General features: G+C 39.0%; 1 protein-coding gene across 1 annotated transcript; it reads left to right on the top strand.

The window, feature by feature from the left end:
- Positions 1-9,213: 9,213 nt before the first annotated feature.
- On the top strand, positions 9,214-17,522 carry DPPA2 (developmental pluripotency associated 2). The gene is made up of 8 exons (XM_057488610.1): positions 9,214-9,246; positions 11,041-11,185; positions 12,607-12,767; positions 12,860-12,913; positions 13,329-13,584; positions 15,101-15,296; positions 17,114-17,200; positions 17,423-17,522. Exons 1-8 carry the CDS (start codon positions 9,214-9,216, stop codon positions 17,520-17,522), a joined length of 1,032 nt encoding a protein of 343 aa, XP_057344593.1.
- The last annotated feature ends 361 nt before the right edge of the window (positions 17,523-17,883 follow it).

The following is a 17,883-nucleotide window of genomic DNA, read 5'->3' as shown; positions in this document are numbered from 1 at the left end:
CTGTACAGAGCTTTTTAATTTTATGTAGTCCCACTTTTCATTTTTTATTTTCTTTCCCTTGCCAGAGGAGATGTGTCCAGGAAAAAACTGCTCATGCTTATTAAAGAGATTTTTGCCTATGTTTTCTTCTAAGAGTTTTAAGGTTTCATGACTTACATTCAGGTCTTTGATCCATTTTAGTTTGCTTTTATGTATTCCTTATATCTTGTATGTATGATATTCATTCTAATTTTGTTTACTTTTTAAACTTTTCCCTATTTCCCATTGATTGCTCAAGTTTCTATTCTATTTCCTTCCTCTCTCTTTTTAGTTAATTTGGGAATTTTACTTTGCTTTCCAATTCTGCCTAAAGCTCCCTTTTCCTAACGTACTTAAATAAGTTTAAAGTTCTCTCTGTATAAAATCAATTGTGTTCTACCACATAAAATGGTTAATTTTCCCCCTGCTTTCTGTCCCTGACAAAATGGAATCTCTCTCTAAAGGCACATTTATTCCCCAGCTCTCTAATTCCCTCAAGCCTCCCCCAAAAGTCCTATAAAGTTTTAACTATCCTACTCAATCCCCATTATTACTTTGTCCCTCCCATACTCCCAGAATACTATTATGAGGAAGAATGACAAGCTGAAGCTATTTATAACATACTGTGTGCCTCACATGAATTTCACTGCAAAGACCCTATGGTATGCTTGGTGTTTGTCAGGGAGCCAAGAGATGAAATTCCCAGTTTCCCACCTGGAAATTAAAGTAAGCCATGCAGAACTGTCTGTGCCTACAATGCATATGTGGTATGTGTTCACGTGTGTGTAAGGTGTGAGGTGAAATAGAAATGCTGTGAGAAATCTGGAGCCAGCCCTCCAAATTTCCCTTGGCTCCAAAGGGCCATGTAAGACTCTGAGAGTTGGCACTTCTTAGCTGTTGGTTGATTTGGAGTATCTGTTGCCTAAATGGCAGTGGTCATAATATTTATCTCATAGAATTTTAAGATTTGAGAAAAAATTTATAATACAAATCACAAATTGAAAGTCTGCTCAAATATTATTTATGACTGTTTCATTAGATTCTTAGCTTCTCTTCTTCAAAGTTAAGTTACTCCAAACAGAATATTCCCTGGCTGACCAGCCTGCTTCCCATGGATGGGCTATCTTGAGACTGTTTATGTATCTGGAACCAACAACAAAATTTGAGTTCTGATAGAAGGGTTAGCAGATTGGGAGTGTGTGCTCCTCAGAACAAGGATGTGAGTATAGGTCCTTTTATTAACTTATTTCCCTCTTGATCTCTGCAGAATAATTATGAGATACTGTGTAAACATACATATTGAAAAAAATCATTAGAAAGGTAGTCATGGTATAAAGTCATAATTACATTGAACAATTGTGCCTAAATTTGGTATGAAGCAAGGCCAGAGAAAGCAGCAGAGGGTTAGAGAAGGGGAGGACAGACATCATTCTTGGTCTCTACTCTCATACATTACTCCCTCCATACTCCATCCTTCTTTCAACTGTTTTGAATTATTGAAATAAGTAACATTCCCTTAAGATGGAGCAGTACCTCACTTTTGGATACTGACAATGAGACCTGTTTGCAGAATATATTCATCTCAGAAGAAATGATCTCAGAATTGTCAAATTCAAGAAGAGGCTTGTATTGGCCAATTGGGCAATGCCTCAGTGCACACCTAGAAGAGGGAAGTAGACTGAAGTGGCCATTACCCTTGACATGGCTAGAAGGCGTGTGATAAATAACAGACCAGAGGGCTGCACAATTATATTCAAGAAAAGGACAGACATCAGACAGCCTTATGGCAGTAGGCCTAGCTAGTGCTACCATTTCTGAGTCATGGACCCAAGAAGTGTCTGATAAGTAAGACTGATAATACTGCTAGTCAGAAATAGGGAAGCTCAATTTTAATTAGCTTCAAATGGAATGGAAGTGATGGATTAAGTCAGTTACCTGTAAGAGTATAGGCTGGAAAATGGTTTCCCATCAGATATCTCTCTGCTTGCTGTAACTCACTCACTACTGACAAATGTTAGTATTTTTCCTAAACTGATCTCTAAGCCAAGTGGTTTGCCCCTGTTCATTTACCATTGAGTATAATTATAATTTAAAGGAAAGTGTAAAGTGTTGATGTGCTCACAAGAGGAGTGCCACAACTTGAGTGTACCCTATTTTAATCCCCTTCAAGGCAGTCAGGTAAAATAAGTACAGTTGACCCTTAAGCAACATGAGGTTTAGGGGCACACCCACCATACAGTGGAAAATCTGAGTGTATATAATTTTGAGCCCTCAAAACCTTTTTACCAATAGCCCACTATTAACCAGGAGGCTTACCAAGAATATGAACAGTTGATTAACACATATTTTGTATATGTATTACATACTGTATTCTTAAATCATGGGGAATAAAATGTTTTTTCAAATTGTTGCAAATCTCCACAAAATTTTCCAATGCATTTATTGAAAAATATCTACATATAAGTCTACATGTGTAGTTCAAACCTGTGCTCAAAGATCAACTGTATAGCATTATGATGTGGTGAACGTGCAATGTACCTTTCATGTCTACCGCAGGGAGAGCAAATTGGTCAATGGCTTCAACTTCAACTTCACCATTACAAAGGCCAGGTTTATGCTGTAACTCCCATCTCGTATTCCCAGCCACTAAGGGGAAAAAGGATTCTAAGACGGGGCCATTCTTGTGTATGAAACTTGAGGACCCTTCATCAGCCTTGCTGAAGCTTTCTTAAAACCGCACTGTGGTCCAAGATTCTTCCCACCCAAACAGCTTTCCCTAGCTTTCACCGGGTTCATGCCTACATCATGTTCTGACATTTCTCACCTCTTTCTGGTCCCTTCTTATTTTCCTTCACAGTTGTTTTCCACAGTAAATCTTTTGCACACCCAATCCCATCTTGGTATCTGCTTCTTGGATGACATAAACAAATACATATGGTGCCAGTAGTAGAGAAAACAGGCAATAAGATGGGATTCTGGAACTCATTCCTTGACCTGCTGGTGAACACAAAAGGACACAATTCTGAGTGCTGTGTTAGGGATGGGTGACCCTAGCATACAAGAGTGCTCCAATTGCAAAAGATTTCAGTGGAAGTGAACTGGCAAAGTGTCCTGGGAGAGAGGAATGCCCTTGCAAATGGAATGATTCAGGCATTTGGAAAATGTAGGTGTTAAATGATCTGCAAAGATCGAGAGATTGACAGGTAATTGGTAAGTTGTAGTTGTATTAATTGTTCATCAGTGAGATAATGAAAAACTGAGGGTCCTTAAAAGCTTTGAAAGACTAAGCATAAGAGGCAAGAGCCAAAGAGCTTCTTACAGTTTACAGAGCCCCAGAATTTTTAGAAGAATGGACAGCTGAGTAGCAAACAGAATCTCTAAATAGAAGGTGCAGAGCCAAAGAGGCTTAAAATTTTAACAAAAGCAGGTCTGTTACACTAAAGTCAGCAACCTGCTTGGGAAAATCTTGGACCCTGAAACATCAGGGGTGGATATTGGAATGGATGTCCCTGAGAGTTTTGGCCCCATAGATCCATATAGTTCTCAGAACTCGCAGAGGTAATTTTCAGTTCCCTAGTAAGAGCTAGCACTACCACTGTGCTGGAAGATGTCACACAGGCCCTTCCCCATCAGGTAACAGATGCCTTCTTCAAAAATTCCTACAAATTCTTCTCCCAGCTACTAGGCCAAACTGAGAGTTAAATTCAAGCACAGCACAGCTGGGTGAGTGATGGGCCTGGCAAGTGAGGAAAGAATATACACCAGTTAGCAGATATTAGCCAACATGTACTGGCAGGAGTTGGGAGAAATTCTTGGGTTAGATTTTATGAGCAATTGATCAAAAGGACTGGAATACAATAGTCGATAAGCAAGAATTCATTGTCTTGGGGAGCACTTTCTCCTTGCAAAGGATTTAACATCCTAGCAAGGATCCTAAGAGATGGAACAAACTCATTGCCAGGATGATTCTTAGAAGCCTGGAGAGGGTGAGAGCCAGTACTGAGCAAAGTATGAATACCATTCAACTACATGATTACACACTGGGAAAGAGAAATGAGACATGTTGAAGCCCACTGGACATAGGGTCTGAATGGACATTGATCCTCATCATGTCAAATTATCATCATGATCACCCCCTCACCTTTGCTGGATTTGGGGCTAAAAGAGCCAAGTAATAATTGGAGTCCTGGCTAAAGTTTAGCTCAAAAAAGCCCACTGGTTTTATGAACATACACAGGGATCATATTCCCAGTACTTGGATGTTTAATTGGAATTGATATACTTCACAGTTAAAGTTAACTCCTGCATTGAGTCCTTGGCCAATGTGGTGGGAAGGCCAATTCAAAACCCCTGAAACTGCTTCCTATCCCACCCTTGTGTACATAGATGCTAAATTCCCTAGTTATGAAACTCAGCTTGCGGTAGCATATAATCAGCATTTTATAGCATCAAGAACTATCTGGCTAGGAGGTAATAAGACCAGTTAGAAATTTCAATAGCTGTTAGAGATGATTCCGACAAGAAATAAAGTGATAGCAGTAGAATTACAGGAGAGATAAAATCAAGTAAAATGTGTACATGTTTGACTCCATAGGACTTTGACCCTTTGGCATTTAAGGAGAAAGTGTATTTAAGGAAGTTGTTATGCTTCCATTTTTAGATGACTGGGTGATGATAATACATCTCAAAAGAGAAGAAATACCAAAGGAGATTGAAAGTTGGTGGGGAAGACAGTAAGTTAATTTTTTAAATATGTTTGAAGTACATAATAGGATATGCCAAAATTTGGGTCAGTAAAGCTGGTAAAAAGATTGGGCTAGAAATATATATATGAGAGTCATCAGCCTGTAGGCGGTAGTTGAAATTGGAGAAATGGATGAGGCTGCTGTATCTAGAATGAGGCATGAACCATGACCAAGTGCAGATAAATGAACCATATGGGACCTCAATGTTTTAAGAGTTAGGTGGGGAAATTTGGGGTGTGTGTGTGTGAATATTAGACCAGAGTGGAAAGGAGCTAGGTGGAGTAAGAAGGTAATGTTCAGAAAGTTGAACCATAAAAGGGGCAGAGAATAGTAGTTAAATAGAATGAGTCAAAGGAGGTGTGTGTGTGCATACATGTGTGTGTGTGTGTTTTGTTTTGAGTAAGACAAGCTTTGTGTGCTTCCAGAGAAGAATCTGCAAAGAGGGAGAGGTAGAAAACTCATGAAGGAACAAGTAACTGAAGGGGAAAAGAAGAGAGTAGCTTGAGTTTACTTTACATGGCCCGAGTCCCCCTCCTTCTTCATCCACAATCCTCAAATAGTAGGGCATTGCTCCAGAAGTCCAAAAAACTCTTAACACCAAGCTTCAGTCCCTGAAGAGGACAACATGAATTAAGCTTTCCAACTCCAACATGTTTTAACCCAGTGTCCATTTGTCTCATAGGAAATAGATCCTAATGAAGATGCAATATGCAGTTAGTATGAAGGAAGAAGATGAGGAAGGACTTGGTTTGACTAGCCAAGAACACCTGCTGGTAAGGTTATATACCTAAGTTTGAAACTTTTATTGGAGAACCTACAGTCACATCAATTCCCTGTCCTGTCATCAAAAGTTGCCCCCGCCACCTCATCTCCCCACAGTGGTCATGCTCTCTCCTTACCACATCCTCTGAGTTATACAGAACAGAGGAGGACAGACCTTACTAGTCTAGATTCTAATTTAAGATTCTTCTGATAGTGACTGTTCCTACATGATACAGAGGATTTTTTTTCAAGAGAAAAAAAAATTTTAGATGCCCATTTATTCTCAGACAGAAGGTGAGGATCTGTAACTATTGTTCTAAAGTAAAAATGAGTTCAATAGTCCTTTTAAGTGGGAATTTCTTAAAGGATGTAGCAAAGTTGGGAACATCCTGCAGTGCAATTTTCATCTTCCTCCTCAGAAAACCAAAGGACCATTAACCAATTATCCCTTCCACCTGGTAGTGATAGGGAACCAAAATTTTGAAATGATTTCTTAAGAATTTACAGCTCTGTGAGACATCTTAAAGGCTTTTATTCTCAGAGTTGTTTCACTTTTACCTACTATATATTGGTGAATCATAAACATTTATTCTTATACAGCGTGCTCCTCTGATTTAAATTTAAGAAAGATTTTGAAAAGCACTTATCTGAATAAGAAATACAAAGTATTTATATTTAACTTAGAGTAAATAAAATATATTTCAAATAGGTAATCCATTTTCATTTCAGAATTATTGGAATAAATTTTAGAATGCAAGCATTAGAATGCAGGATCAGATTCTGGATGTCTGGGTGGAGTCCTGTAATTTATTTTTCCAAGCAGTTCAATTTTTTCTTTTGCTTTAAAAAACTTCACCCTATAGCCTAGGTTATTATTTTTTTTTCCAGCTTAGCATCCTTTCGGTGGCTCCTTTTGAGTCTAAGGTGTATAATGAGTCCCAAACTTAAGTTGGTAAAATATGTAATATCATTTGCTGTACCTTATCAAGACCCTTCTCCGAACTAGGCGCCATGCTCAGCACCAGGAGATAATGATGAGTCTGAAAACTTCCGAGCGTCGCAGTATGGTAGGATAGAGCCATGTCAGTCTGTGATTCTGCATTTACCCCCTATCCTTTAGCTGTAGCGCAGAGAGGGACTTTACTCAAAAGGGGCTGGGTGAGTTGAGGGGGAAAGGTGGAGGCTGATGCAATCTGACTGACTAGCATTGATTGAGCCTCTGCTCCAAGCCAGACACAGGGCAAGGGTCTGGGTAGACCAATAGCAACCCAAGCACATCCTGCTGTTGTCCTCTGAACCTTGCTGGCTAACTGGGGAAATAAAGTTAAATAACTAAAATCCTAAATATATTACTCATTACATTATCTGAATTACACATTCAAGTGAATTCTGTGAAGGCAACGAGTGAGAGTAACAGAAGCAAACCCTCTTAGGGTGACTCCCAGAAACTGGCATTTAAACTTAAAGTGATACAGGTGCTGATGAGAGCTACAATGGCAATAGCATTACAATATGTAAGTGTATCAATGAATATCTTGTACACCTTACAGCTGCACAATGTTACATGTCAAATACACTTCAATTAAAAAAAAAGTTTAAAAAATGAGTCCCATGAATGAAGAGGGAGGGAAAGAGTGTTCTTGTTTAAGAAAAAAAAAAAAAAAGCCATCCCTGAATCTGATCACACCAATGTATAATAAATGCAGCAGATAGAAGAATTGGTTAAATGGAGGAACAAATGAAACTGGCAAAATCTAGATAGGAAGCTACAGAAAACTCACACAATTCTTTAGACAATAACATGAACAACAAAAATCATAAGGAAAAGAAAAGATGGGGGAGAATTTCAGATTGAAGATAATTTAAGGCACATATTGAATAATCACAATTTGTAGACGTAATTGAAAGAGTGTTTGAAAAAGAGAGAAAACATAAGAGACAATTGGATATTTAAATACTGCTGGATATTTGGATTGAATTGTTTGATAATATAAAATAATTACTTAAAATTATTTTTAGATATGAAGAAGATATTGTAATTACGGTTAGAAAAAGTCCTCTTTTATTTCTGAATTTATAAATGAAATTATATGAGACCTAGTATTTCCTTCTAAATAGCCCAGATAAGGGGGAATCGGTGATGTAGACAGAAAGCAGATTGGCTGTGAGTCAATAGTTATTGAAGCTGGATGCTAGATAAGTGAAGGATGGATATGTGTTTTTTTACGTTTGAACTTTCCCATAATACAATATTTTCAAAAAGCAGTGGAAAAACCCAAGAAAACAAATAAGATTATTATATTGTAATAAATGCTAAGAAGAAAAGTAAGTTACTACTGAAATGGTCTTCCCCCTTGAAGTTCTGTCATAGCCTAAGGCCTGGTATCTTTTCAGGATCCTAGGTCAGCTTGCCTGTAAATCATCCAGAGAAAGCTGTCATGGGGGGCCACACCCAAGTAGGTAGATGGAGTGCTTTCTTGGCTGAATTCCCATGGGGGGGGTTCAGTTTCTATCAAGAAAGGGAAGAGTCAGGATTCCAACTATTGTCTGCCTAATTCAAGACCATTTGGTCACACCCTGATCTGGCTGAGGCCTCTAGACTTTAGGTGGTGCATAAGAATTACCCTGAGGGCTTGTGGAAGCCGATTCCTGGGTCCTGCCCTCTAAGATCAGATTCTGGAGGTCTGGGTGGATTCTTGTAATTTATTTTTCCAAGTAGTTCAGTAAACTGGAGCTGTACCCTTGCCGACCTCCTTTTGAATATAGAATATGCTAAATTAAACTGACCTGGTCTCCCCGGGTCCTGGGACGGATGGACCAGACCATTTTCCTGGGGGCAGAGAGGCCCCTCATGAGACCAACTGGTGCTAGTGTTGCCATATTGTTTGTATTTTCCTTTAGTAGCTCTGGCTTCTTGGAGTGACTTATGAAAAAGTGTGACATCTCATGCATTTTCTCTTGTCACATCCTGCCTGCAACATTATGCTCCAGCAATTCTCAGTGCTTACAGTTCCCTCTCCTGTATTCATTAGCCCATCACTTGCCTTGGTGTTTTGACTCTTGCTGCTCCTGTTCTGAACAGCAAAACCCTTCCTTTCTACCCAGATCACCCATAATACAGGCTTAGTATTTGTGTTAGGAACTAAGTCTAAGAATAGTTACATTATCCAACCCTGACAATTTAAATGTGATCTCCCAGTAAGTGACACATCCACGGACATAAATTAATTATAAAGTATCTTTGAATCTTTTTTTCTATTCCCTCCATAATACTATTCAATCCATCACCAGTATTGTCCTAGAATTATTTAAAAGTATTTATTCATTCAATTGTAACTCGTCAGCAAGAGTCTGTCACTTCCAGTTTTCTCCCAAGCCTTACCTTAAAAAAATAAAGACAAAGATCTCACTAAAAAATATATATATGTTAGGAATGATGTTAACTGCCCAATAATTCAACCCTCACCTAATAAACAAGACGGCATAAAACTGATGATGTTATCACAGTGTCAGAAAATAAGGGAGGGGAAAAAAGAGGAGGAAGGAAAACAGCTCTTCTGGGAAGGAGAAGGAGACATTTGTTTATAAAAGGAGAAATCAGGCTAGAGCCCCTCAGGTTAAAAGGAGTAAACTGCAGGTATCTTTAACATTGCTGGCTGGCTTCGGTTTCCTCCGGGTGTTCCTGGAAATGGCATACTCAAACTGTGAAAGCAGCGAAAAGGTAAGTTTAGTTTGAATACAATTATTAATTTCCCACAGATTCATTTTTCAAAGTCTTCCTAGAGCTTGTTTATATTTCTTTCTTGTCACAAATCTTAATTTCTGTATGTTAAGAAATCTCTATCTTGGAATCTCCTCTTTGCAAGCAGATTATTACTTTCCTTTCATGTGACCGTGGTTCAGTGTTAAGAGCAGAGCAAAAAGGAGAAAGGAAGATTCCTGTTCCTAGTCCAAAGTAAGAGATTTATTGCATCCAGACATGTAGCTGAGCAAGATAATAATGGTGAAGAGATAAGGAGATAAGGTCAAGAGAAAGTGGAAAAGGGTAATGTGGATGAGCTCAGAGAGTGAAGTCACCAATTAATTGGTTTCTTTCGTCCGGGAGTAAGAAGTAACCTATTCCCAATGGCTTTACTACCAAATGAGTTTCAGACTAGGTTTGGGTAATCCTGGACTGGAGGAGAAAATAAATTGAGGAGGTTTCATAGGTGTTTGCAGGGAACGCTGTACCAGGCCAGGCTAGAGGGCTGAACCGACCAATATTAAGTATGTGATCGTGGGAGTGTCATGGAGTTGCTTTGACACCTCCCCCTTCCCCCTACTGATCTCTACAGGGGAGTAATAGTTCCCAGTGTCAGTTTTTTTTTTTTAAACTGACCCTTGAATGTGTGTGGCAGTGTTTTCAAAAAGTATACAAATGCAAAATCCCTAAATGGGAGCTAGGAATGTGAGAGCCCTGGAAAGCCACTTCAGGGATTTCAATAGGGGAAAGGGCCCGGCAACCTCAGGCTCCCTTGGCTGTTCTGGGAAGAGAGATACTTAAAGATGGTGGAGTTTATTCACACTTAGATATGAGAAGAAAAGCTAAATTCAGAAATTTGAGCTTTGATACTCTATGGCATCAGTCACTTAATTTCTGTGACTCAGCTGCCTAATCTGTAAAATAGGAAATCTACCTAAAATATTAGATGAGGATTAAATGAGAGAAATAAAGAAAACCCCTAGCACAGTGTATGTGCTGTACAAACCCAGTGATTAGCTCTTTCCTTCTTATCTCCTTTCGCTTTCATTCATGGGATCATTAAAGGATCATGGACCGCCTATTCTGAGATGAGCACTGTGTGTTGCTGTGATTGCAATGGAAAGTAAAGCAGATAGATTTGCCCCCCTCAGGTCATGGGGATGAAATAAGACCAGAATGGTTGGAGTTCAGAAAACTAAGAGGTCTTAAGCTGGAGTGACAGGCAGGAACAGACTGTTCAGGAAATTGTAGGTTACCTGAGGGAGTTTTGTCCTTAACCTAAATAGAAAAGAAAAGTCCTTGAAGTATTTTAAACAAGCAGGAGAGCAATCTGCAAACAGACTGGTGTTAGAATGGGTTTGGGAATAATAGGAGATAAATGCATTTGCCAGTGAGGGTTGATGATTGCTTGAATAAAGAATCATGATAGTAGATGGGAAGGCAAGAGCACATTCTCTATAGAGTTAGGAGATAAAATGAAAGTATTTGGTGTTTTAGCTGATGAAGAGGAAGACCGTGAGAGAAATGGCTTCCCCAAACCCACAGCCTACCCTTCCATTTCCTCTTTATCACTCACCTGTAAATCTGCTTTTGCTCATTTCATTGGTTGTTTCTTTTATCTAATAAAAGTTCTGTTAATCAACATCAAATTCCAGGAATCAAGTCTTATCTCCATCCACCTATTGTTTTGTTTTCATTAGTTGCACTTTGAGACTGAGCAGGTTCATTGGACGGCATCGAATACAAATCAGTGACTGACCCTTTCTTTCCCAGACTTTCTCTGAGGAGAAATTAGATGAAGAAAATGTGTTTCTCACATTGGTTCCAGTTAATGAGGAAGCTAATGAACATCAAATGGAACCAAGTGTTTCTTCAACCTCAGAGATGGACATAAAGATGCCTGTGACAAACAGTAAAGGTAAGAGGGTAGGGCTTGCTCGGTTTGCTGGACCTCCAGGGAAGCCTAGGAAAAAGATTTCTCTTCCCTGTCCTTAGACCATACAAACCCCAGCTAAAATCTCATTTGGTTCCCAGTGATAAAGGATTTCTCAGACTTCCATACTTTTCATTTGCTAAGCACTAAGAACTCTCTTGCTTTTAACACACAGAAACAGGCATGCCAAGTGCTTTGGACTGAGCATAGTCTTATTGGGGCAGCTAGATGTGAATTAAAAATTCCCAACCCATGGAGCTCAGTTTTCTCTTCATTTTGGTTAATACAAGCCTTATAAGTGTTATGAAGACTAAATTATTTTCCCCAGCTTTATTGAGATATAATTTACACATAACATTGTGTGATTTAAAGTGTACATGTGATTATTGATATATATATATTTCACTAATTTTTATATACACATATGCATAAAATAGTGAAATAATTACCAAAATAAAGTGAACTGACACATCTAACCTCACAGATCCCCGACCCACCCCCCGCCATGGGAATTTTTACGATTTACTGTCTTAGCAACTTTCAAACATACAACATAGTATTGTTAACCAGTCACTATACCATATGTCACATCCCCAGAACTTACCCTAAAACTGAAGATTTGTATCCTTTGATCAGCACCTCCCCTTTTCCTCCACCCTTCAGCAAATATCAATTTACTTTTTTCTGAGTTCAGCTTTTTTTAGATTCCACATAAGATCCTGTAATATATTGGAAGACTAAATAATTTTGAAAAACATCTAGTGTTTTTGCTCTGGGAGTAATTACTGATCAAATATTTAGCAGCTCTTAATATCATGTCCTTTAGTGTATGTTCTCAGTGCATAAAGGCATCTGATATGTATTTTTAGATTGATTCTGTTTTTCTGGGCCAACAACAGAGGACTTAAAGATGAAGTTAGACAGTGACAGGTTGGAACTAGCAGAGTGTGATGAGACAGGTGCTGTAGAGAAAAATTAGGTGGGCTGACAGAATGGAGAACCACTGTTGGTTAGGGTAGTTCCTTTGATTTCTGTAGGAACTGCTGATAACACGTGGTCCAAAATCTAGGTGTTTTGGAGGAGCAATCCACTACAATGTCCTATCCAGGTGGTTGCTTATGGTCACAAAAAACGACAGGTTGCTCTGTGTAGTGTATAAAACATGCAATTTAGAATTTCAAAATTGTTGAATTTGAGGTTTGAGTACCAGGTTTGCTCTTTTAATGGAGGTGTAATCTTGGTCAAGTCTTTTGTTTTCAGAGTCTATTACCTTATTTGTATTATGAGGAAAAATATGTGATAATGTATATGTGCAAATTGGGTTATGAGAAATAAGTGAGAGCTTCATGAAGTTAACAATGAATCTTATAAGCATTAAATTATTATTTGGTGCCCTTTTTTTTCAGTACATCTTCCTCAAACACATGAACAGTTCCAGACCTGCCCAAAACCTAGTCATACGAAACCACCCCTTCCCTTGCCAACCGTTTTGCCTCCAATCAGGAAAGTGAGGTGGGACACTTTGCAGAACTGGTGCCGACAATGCAGTTTGAGCACCGCTGGCCAGGTGAGTACTCTGATGGGACACTCAGCTGCTCAGAGCAAGGATGGGAAGTTTTGTCGACTTGTAACTTTTACTTCCTTTCTCAATCTCCTTAGAAAATGGAGGTTTATCTGAGGCTCCAGAAACATGCTTACTCTGAAAAAAAACAGGTGAGTGAGGAATGTGGTGACTGAACGCAAGTTCTGACGGTAAATCGTTCCTCTTTTCCCACCATCTTTATATACGTTGTACCTCAAAGGCAAGGTTTCTCAACCAAGACTATTGACCTTTGTGCCAAGTAATTTCCTTTGGAGGTTGTCCTTTGCATTTAGGGTGCTTATCAGCCTAAATGTCCCTGGCCTCTACCCACTAGGTATCAGTAGCTATACCCCTCCCCTCACCACACTAATTTTAACAATAACAAATTTCTCCCGTTTGAGAACCACTGCTCAAAAGGAACTAACATTCCTAAACCCTTCTCACACATTCATGGGTTGATGTATAAAGAATGATAAAGATGACACAAAAATCCTTAAGGCAGTAAGTAGCACTTCACTGAATACTCATTATGATTGCCGTTTGCAGAATATTCCTGAAACCACACAGGAGTACAGATCTGAGTCATGTACAAGGAAATTCAGAACGGCGGCCAAGAAAGCAGGGACTCGGAAACATAAGAGTAAGAGAGAGGAAGGGACTCACATCGTTGAAGTGGTAACTTCAGCTCAGGAAGCCTTGCTGGCAGCATGGGCAAGAATTGCTGTAAAAGCCAATCAACCTAAGTCTGCAAATTCACGTTCCATTGCTGCTTCCGCTGAGACCTTTCTGGTGGAAGCCTCTGGTAAGAGGATTTTGAAAGAGTACAATTCTAGGGGAAAAAAAGGTTAATGTATTAGTCTATACTGAAAGGTTGTAAAAGGGAAAGAGTTGAAATATCTATAGATTGGATATTAGGTTCAAATAGAGCTTGTCTTTGATTGATAGACACCTAAGTTTTGCCTGGATAGAGACTGATTGGTGACCGTTTCTCATCACAAAGCAGAAATCCAAGGTAGAAAGAAAGTATAATCTGATAATAATGGTCAGTCACAGCCTGAGATCTTCTCTTTTGTCTCTCTCCTCAGTCCATTAGTATTAGTTTTAGAATTGAACAGCCTTGGTTCAGATTTTTGTCTTAACTGATTTCCTAGGTGTGAGGCATCGACAAGTTACTTAGCTTAAGCACTGGTATCCTGATCTATAAAATGAAGATTACAACTATTCTATGTTGTAGAATGATCTGACAGTTATGAGATACAACTTGGCATGTTATAAAACTAGGCAGTAATAATGAAAACTTTTGGGGTTCCTATCCTCTTAGAAACCTAGAGAATAACTCAGCCCCCACCTTTCTCCTATTCTTTCTCCTTAATATTTTTGTTTTCATCTCCAGCACAGAGTTGCCCTCCCCTTTTTTTGGCTTCTTTTGAATGAATTCTTTTTCTCTCTCCACCCCATTGCCAGGACTGTTCTGGACACACTTTAATTCAGTGCTGTCCTGTATGGTAAGACCTGGTGTTCACTACAGAAGGAACCCAGCCAAACGGTGAACTTGGCTTACTCTCTGCTCCCCAAGGTGCACTCCCTTTTGTGAGGAAGAATGGACACCTTTTGCTAATAGGCAAAAGTACTGTCCAGTCTCAAAGCTCGCTCTTCTTCATTCAGCAGTTATTAAGTACCTACTGTGACCCGGGGTGTGCCTAGTCAGCCAGGTATACTGTGCTGAACATACATCATTTCCACTCTTGTTTTTAGTCTAACTGGGGAAATTTTAAAGATATTGAAACCGACAGTCACTGCTCCTTTCCCTTATTTTCAGACAACTGATATCTATAAGACTTACTGTGTTTCTCTCAAAAATCCCATCTCCCCAGTTAGATTATTCCTTAGACTTTGCAAGATCCTTTTGTCTGTTTTCTATAGTTGCAGAATAATGTGGTTAGGGAAATAGTCTCTGATCAGAATGTGTGAATCCATGTCCTAGTTCTGGGGAAATTATAGTTAACACCTTAGGCTTCCATTATACCTTACCTGTAAATAAGAAAAGTAAATAGAGGTGAATATTAACAGTGTTTTTAATTAAAGAGTACATACATTAATACATGTAAACCACTTAGCAAAATCCTGGACACAAAGCAAACATTCCAAAATGTTCATTGTTGTTATATAGTGTCTTTCAGTCTAATTGATTCATGCTTCTCATTCAGTAGATTCATAAACAGAATATAGGGCATAATCAAGGGACTTAGTGAGAGGTTGGACTGGGGTACAGTTACTTGATCTTACCTGTTTACGTTTGTTTCTCTTTCCCTCCCTAGGTGTCAGGTGGTGTGTGGTCCACGGCAGACCTCTCTTGGCAAAAAAAAAGGGTTGGGTACGCCTGCAGTTCCATGCAGGTCAGACCTGGGTGCCTGACACTCCCAAGAAGATGATCTCTCTCTTCCTGTTACCGGCCTGCACTTTCCCATCCCCAGACATGGAAGATAATATGTTATGCCCTGAATGTGTCAAGAGGTAGATTTCATGTATCTTCCTAGGAATGGCATACAGAAAGGGAGCTGTCTAATGGGTTCTTGAATAATTTAGTAGCAGAAGGCAGAGGGCAAACATGCTGTAATTTGCCATATAGATCAGTTAAAAATAGGAAGCAAAAAGAATTTAGTAGTGGATTAGAACTCAGAAAATCATAGTTTCTTCTTACCAACCTTAAAGTATCTGATAAGTTCTAATCTTAACTGCCTGTATTTTAGGGACCAGTTATAAGGAAAACAACAAAACATTAGAGTTCTTACTACATGTCAGATAGTTAGCTGGGGATAAAAAAATTAGACAAAATCCTCTAGCATGCTGGAATGAAAATGAAACATATGGGTAATACCTAAATAGGAGTATATTAAGGAAACTTTCCTCTACTGAGGAAGAGCATATCAGCTGGAAAGTAATTTGGGCATTTTGGTAGTGGAAACAGCCCAGACAAAACATGGAAATGAAAGAATATGACATTCTTACAAATTATGAATAGGTCAGTATGATTGAAACTTATACTGACAAATCTGGGAGATGGAGGAACAAATACTGAAGGTTTGGCATCTGTTATAATGGTCTCATATGTTACCCTATAGGTTATATAATGTCTCGGTCACTTCCGGGACACATACTCTGATGACTACATACCCTCCACCCACAAAAATACATACATTGGGTGTGCACAGGAGACTGCTTTATATTTCATATAGACCTTAGAACTAGTGTTTATCCAGGAGTATGAAATCCAGCCTTTGGTGATGGAAATGGGTGGAGGTGAGAGATGGGTGTGAAGAGATTCTCTTGAGGTTTTTTTTAGGAAGTAGATTGAAATCTTATAATAGATACTATATTGGTGAGCAAGTAAGAGATTACTATAATTCTGGAAAGATAATTTATGACCCTGGCAAAGAATTTAAAGAGGAATGGGACAAGTTTAAGAGCTATAAGAGTAAAAGGAACACGATGCTGTCTTGTTAGATGGACGAATGGTAGAAGTCCCATTGATTGGCGAAGAATATGGTATGTGGACATGCTTGACATGGGTCTAGAGTTCTGAGAGTATAGATTAGAGAGAAACATCTTTAGGAATCATTGTCATATACATTTTACATATAGTATAGAGGAATTAGAGCGAGCTGAGAAAACCCCTAAAGAGAAGCAGTATGTCATGGCAGGTGAACAATGGAGACTGAAAAGGTACAGTTAGAGGTTGGGAGAGAGGTGGGAAAAGGAAGCAATGGGCAGAGAGTCTCAGAAGGAAACAATTGGCAGGACAGTGCCTTCTAAGTTACCAATGCAATGCTTTTGGAAATATCACTGTAGGACGCCAGTGCTGGTTTTTTTGGGGCTAGGTTGAGGGTCAGTAGAAGCAGAAATGTGATGGTGGTAAATTGGAGTAGAGCCTGTGAAGGACTAAGAACAGGACACAATGATAATCTGTCCTGCTACAGAGGAGAGAGCAGTTAGTTGTGAAGTAATATCAAGGGGTTAAGTCCTTCCTGCATTCCTTCTTTGCTCTCTTTTTCTTTAATGGGAAAACCATGAGCATGTGTGAACAGAGAAGGGATGTGGGAAGGGAAGGGAAAAGTACAAAGAAAAAGGAAATAGAGTGATACTAAGTGGATAATTTTGTTCCTTTGTTTACTAAAATCTTTTTACCCACCATTCTTAAGGTGGTAGGGCAAACTGCTAAGGACCTCTAGAAGTAAATTCTTCATTTTGTTGGTCATTTCCAGGTGGTTCATAGAGAATGGTCCATCTTACTCTAACAGTTTTTTAACATTCTTTTCAAACTTGCTTTGCAGGAATAAGAAAATGATGAAAAGATTGATTATAATGAGGAGGCAGAAACAGCCTGGTTTGAACACGCCGGCATTGTTCCTTTTGGATAGGTCATATCTCAATAAAGAAGAAAAAGTGGAGAGTCCACCGCTAAACTGATTAATAATCCCAGTGATGTCTGTGTTCTGTCTTGGTCATCCTCAGTGTTGCCTGATACCTAAAGATGTGAATGTCTGTATTCTGTACTTGAGGTTTGCCAAAAAGTGACTGCCACAGCTGCTGCAACTCTTTAGCTAAGCTATATAGAACATAACTTGGTTTTGTATTAATAGGTTTTTTAATTCTCTTAGTAGTTTTAGGCTTTCAGAAAAATTCCATAAGTACAGAGTTCCCAAATACTGCCCCGCAGCCCCCAAACTTCCCATGGCTTGATGGTCACTTGTTTTTAGCGGTGAACAGCCCATTGTCTGGATGTACCATGACTTGTTTGTTTATCCAGTCCCATATTGAAGGCCATCTTGGTTGCTTCCAAGTTTTAGTCACGAACAAAGCTTTATCTAAGTAAACATCTAAAAATAAACATATAAACAAATGTTTATTTGTGTGCAGGGTTTTGTGTGGATGTAATAACATTTAAAAATCATTGAGGTAAATAGCAAGGAGCTTGATTTCTGGATCTTGCCGTAAGAGTGTGTTTAGTTTTGTAAGAAACTGCCAAACTGTCTTCCAAAGTGACTGTGCCATTTGCATTCTCACTAGGAATGAATGAAAGTTATTGTAGCACATCCTCACC

This window comes from Manis pentadactyla, chromosome 1 (genome assembly GCF_030020395.1).
Source record: "Manis pentadactyla isolate mManPen7 chromosome 1, mManPen7.hap1, whole genome shotgun sequence".
Taxonomy (NCBI): domain Eukaryota; kingdom Metazoa; phylum Chordata; class Mammalia; order Pholidota; family Manidae; genus Manis; species Manis pentadactyla.
This window is presented reverse-complemented; position numbering and strand designations above follow the sequence as displayed.